This window comes from Streptopelia decaocto (genome assembly GCF_964273445.1).
Source record: "Streptopelia decaocto genome assembly, chromosome: 4".
Lineage (NCBI taxonomy): Eukaryota > Metazoa > Chordata > Aves > Columbiformes > Columbidae > Streptopelia > Streptopelia decaocto.
The window spans coordinates 65,214,235-65,229,813 of record NC_138658.1 but is presented as its reverse complement, the minus strand read 5'-3'; the positions used below and the strand labels follow the sequence as shown (position 1 = coordinate 65,229,813).

Sequence of the window (15,579 nt, the reverse complement as noted above, 5' to 3'; positions counted from 1 at the left end):
TTTTTGTAGTTACTTTTAAAATACTAGAAGGGCTAATTTGTGCTAAATGGCCATGCATTGCACTGTGCCATTTCGCTGGTGACTTAGAAACTCCTTGGATCTCTTGAATTTCAAAGAATGTTGAAAAATATCTGGATATAGAACTTTTAGAATTTACATTGTGAGCTTCAGCTGTGAACCCCATTATTTTCTTAGCTATTTCTTTCATAACTTTGGGAATTATTTTAAGCAATGGCAAATAAATACTATACTTTTCAAAAACTGCCATATGATTTTAATGTCTTATGCACTAGATTTATTTACTTTTAGCTGGTAGTCAGAAATCTGGTCAGAAGTAACCAACCAATAATAAGTGAAACATTATTTATGTATATGGGGTTTTTTAATTGCTAAACCTTTACATTAATTTCACAGGTAGACACTTTTCAGGTAACGTATCATGTACCATTTTCACAGGACGTTATTGTTTAGTGTTTCAGTTAATTAGAATAAGTTTGAGACATTGATCTAAAGCCTCTATTTTAAATTTACACAATCCACTTGCTAAACCATTATATTAGATTTATGGATAATAAAATATTTGTAAAGGTAATTTTATGTATCTATATGTTCTGATGTGAAGGAGCAGCATTTGGATGAACGAGATGTGCGGAGATTTCAGTTAAAAATCGCCGAACTGAATGCTGTAATAAGGAAGCTAGAAGACAGAAATACCCTCCTAGCAGATGAAAGAAATGAACTGGTAAATTAATTAGTAATAACACAGATGGTGGCTGGAAGGGCTTCTTTATGGTAAAAGACTTAATGCTAGAAAGTCAGTGTTATAAATAATTTACAAATTAGTCCTGGTTGGCCTCAACCAATTATATCTAAATATAACAGAGATTTCTGTAGAAATCCATTTGTGACCATAGAAGACATGTGTGGAGTCTCTCGTTCCAGAAAAATAAAACTTTATAGATTTATTTTGGGGTCATTGTGATCAAGTTGACTGGTAGCTTGCCTATGGCACTGTGTAATGATGTTGTGTGAAATATGCATAAACTGCACTTAAATTACTGTATTAATCTTTTTGAAATTTGACTTTTTTTTTTTTTTTCCATGATGTGTTTATGCTAGCTAGTAGTTAAAAAAGCTTTCTTGTGCTGGAGATGAAAAATCTGCAATTTCTCCAGGGAAATCTCTTAAGTAGGTGAAATTATCCTAGGAGAGTGATAGTAACTTACAAAATAAATGGTATTACAAGAATTTTAAGAATTAATTTTATTACCCTGCATTACTATTTGATTGCTTGTACTGAGGTTAATGGTAAAACTCGCATTGACTGCAATGGGAGGTGAGTTTTAACAATAAGAATTTTTTTTTTTTGCATATCCTCTTACAGTGCCCTATTTCTAGTAGCAGAAGAAAAGATTTTTTTTAAATACTAATCAGATGGAAATTGTCCCTGATAGAACCCATGTATCTGATTCTAAAATAATTCTGTTATGTATGGGGAGGGCATTCTTTCCATGTGTCAGTCCTATAGATGAGGGAAGCACTGACATCTTCCTCCTTGCTTTGTCAAAATTAGCTCTTTATGTTGGGATATGAAGGATTTTCTTTATGATAAAAGGACTTAATTTAGTTATGACATCTCATTGATTATCAGAAGAGCTAATTTTAAAAATTTTCTTGTCCAATATCTTGGCTGAATCTAGATTAGTGAAGGCAATTGAACAATGCTGGACTAAAATTAGATGAATTGATAACAAAATAGTGGGTTTTTTTTCTCAGAACTTTTTACATAGCTGTACAGTTTAACCTGCCCTTTCACATGACAAAATCGATTACTCATTAAAAATTTAAGTTTCTTGGGGTAAGAAGAACATGTGTTTTAGCCTGGGTATGGTTCTCCATTTTTCCTAATTTGCATAACAACTGTTTGTTTTGTTCATTTCCCCCCCCGCCCCACTGTAACTGCTACAGTTGCTTTTATCTGCTCTATACTCTCAAGAACATCTTGCCTTTTTTGAAGATTACATTATGTAAAGACAAGATAATTCAGCCTCCTAATCCTGTGGACATAAGTCATTCCAAACATCCCTGAAGAATGTTGAACAGTTATCCTTCAGTGTCCTTCTAGATGGAGGGCATGTATGACTCAGTCAAGTGCTCTTCGTGATGTTTAACCTAGGGGCATAAGAAATATATTTTGGAAAAGATATGGAGAAGGTTTTGTTATATTGTGAGACAATGTTACATAAAATCAGCAATATCTGTAAGCTCATGTGATTAAGCACTGTGAAAAACAATTTTCTTCTGAAAATGAAACAGAAAACCCAATAGTCAGTGAAATTATCTCAGGAGAAAAATTATATTTTTCTCATTTCCAGTTAAAACTCAGTAAATTGAAAAATCTTTTGATTGGAAAAAATAGATTTTTTACAAACAAAACAGCTCAAGGATTAATGAAATAAAAAGAGTGAACTATTGAATACGCATAAATGCAAGAAAGGGCAGTAATTTGCTTCACATAATTGTCTAACATCATAAAACCACAGGAAGAAAATTGAGCAGCTTGAAAATGTCAGCAGAATGCTGAGATTGAATCTGTGCCCCCTGGCTGACTTTCTCATTGCTCTAATTACATATTAGGCATAGGCTTTTTAAAGTACAGTAGGAAGAGTTTACTCTTACTAAGGGATAGTGAAAATGACTACTGAAGAAGCTTATATACAATGAAATTAATTTATCAATAAATCACTTTTATGGATCATCGAGTTTTCCAAGAGCAAAATCCAGTGAGCAGATCTAGTGCTTTTGTAGACTGTATAAAAATGCTCTGGGTTATTTGTTTGGACTCCTGTAGTTCTTAGTTCAGCAGTAGTCTCTGTCAGATGCCACTTAACGAAAGAACTAAATTTTCTGAATGAAGGAAGAAGGCAAGTGAAAAAAACATATATTTCTTCTTTTCTACACCTATGAGTGAAAAACACAACTAACTTTGTTCCTTTGCCATTTGCAGCTGAAACGTTCTCGGGAGACAGAAAGTCAGCTGAAACCTTTGGTAGAAAAAAATAAGAGGATGAGCAAAAAAAATGATGATATGTTGCAATGTATCCAGAGAATGGAAGAGAAAATAAAAAATCTATCAAGGGAAAATGTAGAATTGGTAAGTAAACATCACTGAGATGATGTTATAAGGACACATTGTACATAGTTACTTTTGAGGTGGAAGTGCTCATGAGGCTTTTGCTCTAATACAGATATTTTAGAGTCCGAAATTCAGCCAATGCAAATGAACCTTCATACTCTTAATTTAGAGTGGCATGTGCTTTGTGTTGTATCAGTTCACACTGATTACAGGAAGGGATCACAGATTGATAAAATGTGTTTGGAGGTTATAAAAATTTATGACTAAATTCAGCTTTAATAAATGCTGCTTTTATGATTAGAAGTCAGAAATGAATTTGAGTGCTTGTGCCAAAGGCTCTGCTATATTAGATCATAGAGTGCACGTGTCTGCTAATTTTGTCCCAGACTGAGTTATTTGGCCACGTTTTAAAATATCTTATATGAAGTGTTAACACTTAGGCATACGGAGTGTGTAATACTTTTTTCATTGGAAGAGGCTGTATGTTGCAGTGGAGTATGCACTGATGGATCCAAAGAATTCTTGATTACTACATCACACATGAGAATTTTCCTACTCTTCCAGTAAGACACTTTAAAATGTTCTCTATGTTTAGTTGGTTTTTTTTTTTTTTAATTTTATTTTTCTTTTTGTAGAAAGAAAAGTTATCTGCACAACCAGCACTGAAGAGGCACACATCTTTGAATGATCTCAGCACCACACGGGAGGAACAAGAAATTGAATTCCTTAGACTTCAAGTCAAGGAACAGCAGCATGTTATAGATGATCTCACAGTGGTAATGCTTATCACTGGTATACACACATGCATGCACACACATCTATAGGCAAGCTAAAGATTTGAGAGCAATATTTTGACTCCAGTTGTTGTAGTGATGCAGAAATAGTTCTTTGGCATTGAAAGGTTCTTGTTGTTTCTCAAGTAGTGAACAAATTTCTTTGGAATGTGTATGAATCTCTGTATTAGAAAATATTTACCTATTATGAGTTGCTTGTGAAAAGGAGTCCATCTGTCCATCCACCTTACTTAGAAAATTGTCTGTCAACAACTTAGGAACTTGGCAGAAAGGACACGTTTCAAAACTTAGTGACTGAATCATGTTGGATGTAGACCCTGGTGCAAACCCAACCGCTTCCCTGATCTAGAAGGTCTCCTAAGAGAAAGCAAAATGCAGGATGTTGTTCATTTCACCTAACTGAGCATCTCTGAGCTGGCCACACTAACTGTTTTGATTACAGATGGGGAGAAATATGCATGAGATGCATCCAAACAAAGGTAGCAGCATAGTGTAAGATTAGACTTGCACAGCTACTACCCTCTGACTGTGAAGACCACTTATGATGATGCTCATAGATGTTTGCACTGTTTGATCAGGACTTTGAGTTGTGTTAGAGTTGTTTAGTGTGTTTTAGTGCAATGTATGATATACCCTTCTGGTGCTGGCAGAAATGATATACCATCTCTGAGAGGCCCCTGCTCTTCTGGAGCAGCATCTGGAACTCAGGCAGACTATTCTAGAGTATCTCAAATGTCACTGCTGACTGATGCAAAATTATAAAATCGATTTAAGATCATTCTGTCTAAAAATGAAAAAAAAAATTAAACAATCGGATACAACACTGAAAATAAAAATAGAAGATCCAAAAAGATAAAATGACAAGATGGGTTATTGCCCTGTCTGGAACATTGTCTCTGTTCTTGGCAATTCTTCTGAGATCTTGACCCAGGATTTCTGACTGTAATCGGTGCCAAAGATTGACATCTGCATACATTCTCCAGCGTTACAAGCAGTAGGATGTTACTCAGGCGCTGTGGTGTAGAGTCTGATTCATAGAGCAGTGCTGCTTTACCTTCCAAATACAACTGCACAGGAAGGGACTATGACATGGTATTCTCAGTATATGGCAGATACAACCTCACTTATATTTCAATGTACAGTGGGTATGAAAGGACTCTTTTTACTGTCTCAGCCAGTAATCTGAGGAAAGATATTGTATCCTGACTTTGGTCAACTAGTATTAACTTGTGTTTAGTGTGAAAGTAAAATAAATAAATATTTATAATATGGTTAAATTTCGGCTTTGTTTCCTATTTATGGATACATTTTCACTCACATAAATAAGTTAAACTGTTAGCTAGGGTGCTGCTTTTGTTAACAGTACAAACTAATTGATGGATATGAATGCAGTGGAGCTCTGCACTTCCATTGTTCTTTTCAGCTACCTTTTCTGGCTTAAACCAGACCTCTGCAGAATACAAATGTGTCATAATTATCAAGAATGACCCACATGTCACATACCTGATTAATATAAAGTCATCAGTTTACTTCCACCTGAGACCAATATGATATAAAGAAATATGAATGACGGTCTTAGGCAATAGGGTTGTCTGAACTGATTAATATTGTCATTTGAAGCTGTGTAAAGCGGAGTTCTCCCACAACAGTGGTTTTCTGGTCAGTTCTTAAAAAGGAAACTGTCAAGATAAACTCAGATGACTGCAAAAGATGCTAGTGATTCAGCAAATGGTGGGTTTTAATTGGCATTATTATTGTTCTGGTAGCCTGATGTGCTATTGAGACAGTAGATTAACCAGTCTTCTTACAAACAAGATTAGAAACAGGAAGGAGTGGAGAATTTTGGACATGTTTGTTCATTTTTCACTGAAATGAGAGGCAAGTCCAGCTGTTTGGACACCTGCTTGGGATGCAGGAGACCCAAGTTAATGCAGGGATTATGCCTTAACCAGGTATCTGAGGAGGGAACATTTATCACCAACACTGCATAAAATTCAACTTTGTGGTTTCAACTTTAGATTAATATATTATTCTGCAGCTTCAAATACCTTCTCCATTCTACCTTGGCATGCATTACCTTTCTGTATTTTGAAAACCACTTGTCTGAGAGGCGCTATATAAATAGTTTTGCTTTTCTGAATTATTTTATATTTTCCAAAATTTTGTTCCTGGAACTATGTGCTAACGAAGAGAAATATTTTTATTGTGATTTCTGTTGGGAACTTCCTATCTGTCCAGTTTCTGAACTGAATATAAAGCAAATAACTCCAAACGGAATAATACTATACAGTGAGCAATAACTGCTAGAGGAGCACTTGGGACTCCTACCATTCTTTTAAAAATAGAGGTGCTGCCAACAAAGATGCAGAGCTAAGAAAATAATCAGGAAAAAGACAAGGGGACAGATCACCTGCCTGCTGTGTTGTTCATTGGTTTCCTTTTTTTTTTTTGTTTGTTTTCCTTGTTCCTTTACATTTTTTACCTTGTATTCCTTGTCTTCTCCTTAGGAAATCAAGGCAGTATTCTGGGGCTTAGATGTTCATAACCCCCGATTTTTATTTATTTATTTATTCTCCCAGTTATAACCTTTACCTGTTATGGTATAGTTAATCATGATCTTATTCCAAAGCCATAGTAGAAAAAAGGCACCAACTAAGTCAACACAGACTGAGTGTGCCTTTGGATTTGAGACTTTTGCCCTACAAGGATAAGTCACATACAACACTATATTTGTAAATGCATGCTTGTGTATTAGAGTGTGCCTGATATAATGACTTGTAATTACTAAGACTGGACACATTTTTGGCTACTGACCTGCTTCTTCAGGGTGGTTGAACATTGGAGTGAGCTTCTTGGTAAAAGAGTCAAAAGAACTCTAAGAAATCAGTGTCTAGTATTTAATAAAGCCTTTTCTAGCCAACTTACCATTAAGAGAGTGAAGTACATGGCTGAAGGTTTGTTTGCTAACAGGTTAAAGCTGCAGTGCAGCATGGCGTTATATCAACATGGCATTATCCAATAGGATAAAGACATTGCGTTAGCTTTACTATAGGCTTTAGGAAAATTTTAATGATATTTCTTTGAGTTAGGCATATCTAAATATGTTTTAAAAGATACCCATACCAAAATATTCTCTTTCCTTCTAGGAAAGGGAACGGTTATTGCGATCTAAAAAACAGAAGAGGAAAAGTCTGAAGCCTCCAAAGGTGAGCAAACCTTTGGTTTTCCATGCATTTCTTACGTTGTGAATACTTGATTTAAATACTGCCTGAAATTGAAGGTCTACTTAAATTAATAGTAAAATTTAATATAATTCTCCTGTCTTCTCTAGTGAGCACTTAATATTTTGCTCTTAGGATAATTCAGAGGCTTCAGGTTTTGTACTGCACGCAAGTGTTTTTGTTTTGGGTTTTTCTCGAAATAAACAATATACACTTTTAGTCATTACGGCCTACATATTCAAGTGGCTTGAGGCCTAAATGATGCAATGACTTGAAACAATAAACACTTCAAAGGACAAATACTCAGTCCTTTTTAAAGAAAATACACACTTTAAACTGCTTGTATCAAGTTACTACTTAATCACAATTGAAAACTTTAACTCATGCTAGTGATGTTATTGAAATAAGACAACTCAATTCTTCTCTAGTAAATATTTTTCTCTAGAATGCATAGTAAAAGAGAAAAAAAATATGTTGTAGAAACAGAAAAGTTTTGCTTCAGAGTGTACCTCCAGTACTTAAAGTAATTAATTTTGTTGACTAATGTTTGTTGTTGAACATTAGCAGCTTGGAGTGTGTGAGGGGAGGGGAGTGGGCTAAGAGGGAAAAAATGGAGGTGAAGAATGGAGAGATCATGATCATCTATATGGTAGCTTGAGATACATTCTGTCTTAAATGGCTTTTTGTTGTCACTGTTCTGCATCGTGTATTCCTGGTGACCTCCAGGTGGTGCTTTTTTATTGCTCTGCTTTCTGTAATACCTGTGGTCTGGAAAACTTGTCCTTTGTGATTCTCTGTTTCAGTGATAATTTCTTCAAATTATGCTTCTGATAATGATGTGTCTTTTCTATATGAAGAAAGAAAAAAATCAAAAGAAACAATAAATCTTGCATACATTTTTATTGTTTGTAATGGAAGGCTGATAGAGACAAAATATATTTGCAGTAAACCTGAACCATTATTTCTAGGTGTAGTATACGTGGAAGTTTGTGTGTTGAGAGTGAGTTTTAAAATGTTTATGATACCCTTAAAAAAATTGTGTTAGTGCCTGTTTCTCTCCATGACTATAAAAGAAGTCTAAGATGAGTGGCTTTATATATAGACATGTATAGTGTAAGTGTATCTCTTTCTATAATCTATGCAAGTTTTTTATGTCATACAGATGATAACATATCTATAATAGTAGAGAAAATTATGGGTGTCTCTCTCCTAATGAGCTGTGCTGAAGGAGAAATTACTGAAATAAATATTTGAATATTTGACTTCCCCCCCCCCCCCCCCAATTAGATGTGTGTGTTATTTCTGGACTAGGTTACTGTTGCTAGTGTTGCTTTGACTGAGCACTCTTTTAATTACCAAGGGGCGCAGGAAGTCGATAGAACAGCACTGGCAACCAGCTCAGGTTCCCCAAGGAAAGGAGCAGCACAGTGGGACGGGCTTTATAACCTCTGTGGTTGCAAGGTGTTTACAGTAGTATAGAGATTCTGTATGACGAGGCAGTATAGAATAGCTTTCTCTGAAGTGAAGCAGCCTGAGCTGATAGAGGGTTTTGTTTTTTTCTTCTATGTTAACATGCCACTGGATTTGTTAAGAAAAAGATGTACCCAAGATGAATATTCTTTTGCTGCTTAAAGCATGCTTTTTCAAGATGTGGTGGTGTGTTTGTTTCCTTTCTTTCCCAGTTTTGGTAGTGAAATAACCAAGAAAATCCAGAAACAGTATTTTTTGGTGTTTTGTTTATTTTTCACACGTCAAATAGAGTTACAGTGATTCCATGATTGATGGAGTCTTGTATTTGAAAATACGACATAATTGCCTGCTGGACTCTATGGTTTTGTTTCCTTATTTTAGCTTCAATAAATAAACAGTGTTCGTGATAGTGGAAAGCCTGCACACTGGTGTGATGGAGTTCATATTTCTTGTTTTATACTTTTCTTTTTTTATCTGCCTCTGTGCTTTGGTGTGCTTGTATTTTTCTGGCTGCCAAGAAATGACATATAAGCATGAAGGTAAGAAGTTACTGATTAGCTCATCTGATTGCATTACAAGGAAATTAATCTTCAATCATTTTTACAATGTTAGATTAAGTACTTGAAAATGAGATATTTAAATGTAAAGTGAAACTACTCTCGCAGCAGAAAAATTAGATTATTTACATGCAGTTGTATCTAGACCAAATCATTAAAAATATGAGCGTATATTGAAATTTGCATATAATATAGTCTATGTGTCATTATTGATTTATAATATTCCAAACGTCAACATTTATTGAGCACCACGCTTCAGTAGAAGCATTAATACTTGAGTTATAAAGCCCTAATGCATAATTTTACTTTAAAATTATGTTAAAACATTGATATAAATCCACATGAAAAATACTTGCCATTAAATGCATGGCAGTAGTCAGTTGAAATTAGAATTTAAATCAGAATTTTTCAGCGATTTAAATGACTCTTCTCAGTTATGAAGTTATGATTTAGAAGTAACAACTGTACAAATCAATAGAAAAGAATCTTTGTTAGTTGAGAATGTCCCCATTTTTAAGAAAAGTTTGAATGAAACTTGAATGAAAATAGTGTATAGTTATGAAAATCCAGTTAGTATTGTATGTGTTTGTATATAACTTTCAAAACCCATTATGATTCAGCTTTTGAGCTATATATGGAATCTCCCTTGGACTTGGTGTACGTATCTATGCCTTATTATTTATTACAATGCTTATTGACAAGCTTTGTATGAATCTAATTATTTTTTCTCTCTACAGCTGTTCCCTGACCAGTTAATTTGTTCTGGTTTTGCTGGTTTTGCTGGTTTTGCTGTTCTCGTTTGCTTCTTGTACCTGGTTGCTTCAGATACTAGGTGATCAACAATAAAACCAGCTATTCTGTAATTACGTCATGAAGCAATTTATGCATACGCAATTAATATACAATGGTTAAATACCTTATCTCTATTTGTATGGAAAGTATCTGCTCCACAAAAGGATAAATGTACAGCTTCTCTGAAGAAGGAGTTATTAAAAACAAATAAGTGGTTCACTCCTAAATCCAAATATTAAATGCAGTCTGTATAGCATTTAACTGTTTTTTACTTTTAACTCTCCTTAAGTGTCAGGGTTTTTTAGCGTGATGGGAAATATTAATTTTCATCATAATTCCCTCCCATCTAGTGACTTATATGCAAATTATTTTCCCCTACTTTTGCTACTAGTGAAATGTTTAAATGCAAGTATCTTCTTTCAAAATAATGGCATTGCTTTAAGTCTCTTCTCAAACCTATATACATTTATGTAAAATCAAACCCACTATTGTTCTACTATTGTTTTTTCACTCCATGAAACAGTGTGTGTGGGTGGGTGCATGCAGGGTCAAAGGAAGATACATACTTAACCTAAGTTATTTACAAAAGTGACTGTACAGAGCAGGTATAGCAAAAAAACCTCATGTATGATAAGTCTTAATGTCAGTTTTAATTAAGCTGCTGCTGACCTTCATGGTACTGTGTACTCTGTGCCATATATATGATAATAAATTGTAATTTTGTTCTCCTTGTTTTAGAAGTGTTATCTGCTAGCCTTTTCAAGGTCAAGACTTGACTCTTATTTACTTTGTCAGAACCTCAAGCCTATACTTCATCACAGGTGTTGGTTGAGCTTTCTTCAAGTGCTTTTGTCATATTTGACAAAATACTTCATCACAGGTTTTGGTTGAGCTTTGCTCAAGTGCTTTTGTCATATTTGAGGCCAACCACGCTTGAAGCAGGAGGCATGAGCAGGGTCAGGTCATATGTTCTTCAGTCCTCTGAGTTGTTTGTCCTTGGCTAGGTTCCTCCAAACCGTGGGCTTCTTTTTCTGAGTTGCATCCACAGACAAGCTGGTACAGGCAGAAGAGCAGGATATAAAAGTATTGACATAGGAGTCTGTGTGCAGCTTTGTTTTGGGTTTACTCTCAGCATCTTCCATTAAAAAGTATTTGCACTGCAAAATGAGGATGTGGTTTTCATGAAATTCATTTGGTTATTGGTTACCTGCCATCAACATCTTTACCTCTACATTATCTACCTTCAACTGTATGAAACTCTATCTGCTCATCGGTTTGGAGTCAGAAAGGAGTACTTCTTGATGAGTTGCCCTGGCAACCCAAATTGTAAATTTGTCTTTAGCCCTATTTTCAACTCCCAATATTGTAGTGTTACTGTTAGGTGATTGGAGGCTTCAACCAGTATTCACTGTGGTAGAAATGCTGGATGGGCCATCTCCCAGGGACTAATTACTCCTCAGTTTTTGTGGTAAACCTTTGTACTTAAGAGCGAGGAGTCTGAAATATTTGTAATTAGAGTGTGAGAATGCATTACCTTTCTGGATAAGTCTTTATATATCTAGAATAGATCTTAAACCTGTTCCCCATGTCTTTTGTTTTGTTAAGTCGGTCAGAATGGTGAACAAACTAGTGTAGCATGTGAATGCTGGAGGAAAGGATTAAATTATCCCGGGGAAGTGTTTGTCTTAGGTGCCTTAGTCATAGCTCTGCCTGGTGAAAGGATCACAGCGCTTCCTAAACAACTGAGAGAAATGTGTCTTTACAAGGTTTTAGTACTATAACTGTGATCCTTTTGCTTTCTTGTGAATACACTTAATAGTGGTCTAGTAGCTTGCAAAAGGAGGGTTGTTTCTAAAGATCATTTGGAAGCTCTTTGCCTTCTGTGCTGCATCATATTTATCTGTATCCATATAGATAAGCACAGTTTATTTGGAAAATATGTGGCATTTGATTTTTTTGTTTGTTTGTTTGCTTAACATCCTTTCAGAAGGAGATTTTAGTAGAAACAGTTTAAAAATGCATTGTGAATGAAATTTTAAAATTATTGTTATTTGAAGGGGTCATCTTAAATGAAGTAATTAAGTGGTTCAGAACAGGGCCTTGAAGCTGTCTTTGGTTGTTTGAGTGGGATTAGCTGTACTGTGAAACTATGATGGAGTTGTTAATGTACGAGCGATGAGACTGTGACCTGGTGGACCATGGTAACCAGGGCTGCAGACTGTAGTTGGAGTGCATGGTGTCATGCGTGCAGAAACCAAGTCACACAACAAGCTTGATTTTATGGTACCACCTAAGCCAAGACACAGTGTTTTGGCTGTTGATGAGAACTGTGCTGAACCAAAATAATATATTATCTGTCTAGATGGATAGACAGATTTTTCTTCATCTTCTTAAAGCCATGTCTCCCCACTATTGTCCCTGTCTAGTGTGCTTCATAACCTGATTCTATTATTGTAGCAATACTGTTTGTTTGGGTTTATTTTTGTTGTTTTCTTATTTTTCCTGCTTCTCTGAATTGTTGGATTATTAGAACACTTTTATGGTGTAAAAGTTGGGCTTTCTATTGATTGATAAGTTAACTTTTGTTATTTTTTATTTTGGAAGGAAAAATAACTTGAAAAATTGTTTTGCTCGTTAAAAGCTTAAATGCTTGGGTTTTTTTAACAGTGTAATTTTCCATAGAAATTTACAACTTTCTGAGCATACGTTAGGAAAATTATGGAAAGGGGGTTCTTAAAATGGTGAAAGAATTATTGGAGTTGCCATATTTTATAGAAAATATAATATTTTTCACAATGAGTATGGTACTGTTCACTTCTGTTAGCTACTAATTTTCTCTAGTCTTTTGTAAACACGCATTTAATTGATTACATTGCGTAAAATTTTTTAAATCTGCATTGAAGTGCTAGGTTACCCCAAGCATAGTTTTTTGGTTTTGTTTTTTTTTTTTTTTTTTGTTGTTGTTTGTTTAGTCAAAATATTGGAGCAAACTTTTGAAAAAATTTAGAATGATGATATTGGAAAAATAAACAGAAATCAGCATCTTATAGTAAGTAGGATTTTGCAAAATAGATACGATAAATTAATCTCTTCTTCTTTACTTTGATGAAATTTGTTCCACATTGTTCCTTGGAATTTGTTTTCCTTTTTTTTTTTCCCCCCCCATATCTTAAAGGTTGCATTTTACTGGGCTACTTCTGAATAAATATTCTATTCCTCAACTGTAAATCTTGTAAGATCTTTATGATTTTGGAAATTAGCTTTTATGTTTTTGCTAAAGCATTATTCTATTGGCAATTACCCAGTGCTATGTGCAGTACTTATTCAAATGATGTTGAGAAAGTAGCTCCTTTAATCAGCAATGGTTTACAGTGGAAACGTTTTTCTTCCTAAATACTAAAATAGTGGTCAGAGAGACCTTGGCTACTCCTTACTGAGTCATTGGGGTTTTCCAACTGTTTTGCTAGTAACTAAGAAAAACTCACTTTTCAGAGGCATGTTGTGGAGACATTTTTTGGATTTGATGAAGAATCTCTTGATTCAGAAACATCATCTATAACTTCATATAACACAGATAAAACAGATAGGACACCAGCCACACCAGAAGAAGATTTGGAAGATGTAAGTAGTAACTGGTTTGTTCTTAAGTTCTACAAAAATTGACATCTTTTTTCAACTACTCTGCCACAGGAACTATGAAAGATTTGGCAGAGAATTGCTTTGTTTTGTTTCAAGTCCAGTAACACATATACAGTCATTGCAATAGAATTAATAAGATAATATTCTGCCTGACAGATTTGGCAGATATTGGGCTGAGAAATAAAATTGTTTTTCTCAAGCCCTTTCTTCTTACTCAGAAGAAAATGAATAGGGACATTGCTTTGCCAAAAGTCAATAGTTACTAGATAATAGTTTGCCTTTCAACCTTATAATTTATTTGACTGTTTTGATACAACTAGGATTTTCTTCCTGTACTTACAATACTAAGAGAAGCATTTGCCATTAATTATGGCTTAAATGATTATAGGTAGTAGAATCCACTGACATGTTTTGTCTCAGCTCTGTGGGATACAATGCAGCTGGCCTACTTTAAAATATTGCAGGGATGAGGACAAAGCACAAGTTAGATGCTCTTTTTTGTCTTTCTTTCCTGTTCCTTAACTTGTCCCTAATAGTTCTCAGTCATAAGAAGCTTCCTGTTTTTCTAGGTTTAATATCTAATAATATTGCAATCTATTTTCCTTGGTGATTGAGTTCCTAGAGCAAAAATTAATTAAAGGGAAGTACATTTCTTGCCCTCAGCATTACAAGAAAGATCTCCAAATTGTTGATGTGAGTTACTTAACATTCAAAGAAAATTAAGATTGTAAAAACACTTTATGTGTCAAGAAAACCCCAATGTGTTTTAAAAAATATGATATTGCTTTTGAAATATAACTTCTGTGTTAATGTACTTGTGCTGGTAAAAAGCTTTACCCTGGCATTGTAGAGAAAAAGAGTAAGGAAGGAGTGGTGGACTGCATGACAAATAGAATGAACCCCTCTGAAGTCCCTGTGACTCTGGAGTTCCTGAAGACAGTGGTGCATAGAACTCTTCCCTTCCATCTTTCCCCAGCCAGTTTATTCCCTTTTCTGTACTTTACTGCCTTATGTAGTAACTTACACTCTCCTGAAACTGTAAGGTAGACACAGTTATTGATCTCTGCATTTCTGCATCATCCTTCCTTCCATTTACACTTATTTTAGTTTTAAAAACCTTTATGAAACTTTGAGACTCCATATGAATTGCATTGCTTGTTGTGTTTGCGAGTCTGTCTATACAAACAAACCCGTTATTATATATACTTATATAAACCCACTTTTTTTGTTCTTCTTCCCTCTTCATTAAGAGCATGCCTAAAGAAGAGGCTGAACTAAGGTTCTGCCAGCTAACAAGGGAATATCAAGCTTTGCAAAGAGCATATGCATTGCTTCAAGAACAAGTTGGTGGAACCCTGGATGCAGAGAGAGAAGCAAGGGTAATTTTTTAACTGAAATTTCTTTTAACTCTGAAATAATTGAAAAAGCTGGACAAATTTGGAGTAACAGGAGATATCTTTGCAGGTCAGTGAAATGCAAAGCACAGTCTTTTAGAGGATTAGAAGATATTATTAGTAAAGTGACAATTTAGATTTCATCTTGTGATCAGAACAAAGATATCATTATACTTTATTCTAGCATGCATAATATATTAAAGATTTCAGTAGTAAGACAGTGTTATTGCGAATGATATCCCAATTAAACCTGCAATTTGGATAGCAACATGATGGATTTAAAATGGATCAGAGAATAGGTTGTTATAAGTACTTCTGTCATATGAGTAGATTAAAAATCTGACCCAGGTCTGATGAAGGAAGTATGCTTGTGGGAGCAGAATTTCTGTGTGTTAATAGGCAAAGCTTTCCAGACAAAAGCTACAGAAGAATGCAAACTGCACGATATTATCTGAAGTTATTTATAGCTAAAAATGTTCAACTATTTAGAAGATTCAGGGTTTATTTTAAAATGTGTAATGTTTCATTTTGGGTTTTTTCCAAGATTCTTTGAAGTGGCTCTCAATCAACTTTAAC

At 34.7% G+C, this 15,579-nt stretch overlaps 1 protein-coding gene across 8 annotated transcripts in view; it reads left to right on the top strand.

Annotated features, from left to right (window-relative positions):
* The window catches only part of LOC309439317 (janus kinase and microtubule-interacting protein 1), a 119,452-nt gene that overhangs the window by 90,416 nt on the left and 13,457 nt on the right, over nucleotides 1-15,579 (top strand). For all 8 annotated transcript variants that reach the window (XM_082051743.1, XM_082051745.1, XM_082051744.1 and 5 more), the window contains 6 exons: nucleotides 623-742; nucleotides 3,008-3,154; nucleotides 3,772-3,912; nucleotides 7,077-7,136; nucleotides 13,463-13,591; nucleotides 14,860-14,988. In XM_082051743.1, coding sequence (XP_081907869.1) covers nucleotides 623-742; nucleotides 3,008-3,154; nucleotides 3,772-3,912; nucleotides 7,077-7,136; nucleotides 13,463-13,591; nucleotides 14,860-14,988 — 726 coding nt within the window. The remainder of the gene's footprint in view (nucleotides 1-622; nucleotides 743-3,007; nucleotides 3,155-3,771; nucleotides 3,913-7,076; nucleotides 7,137-13,462; nucleotides 13,592-14,859; nucleotides 14,989-15,579) is intronic.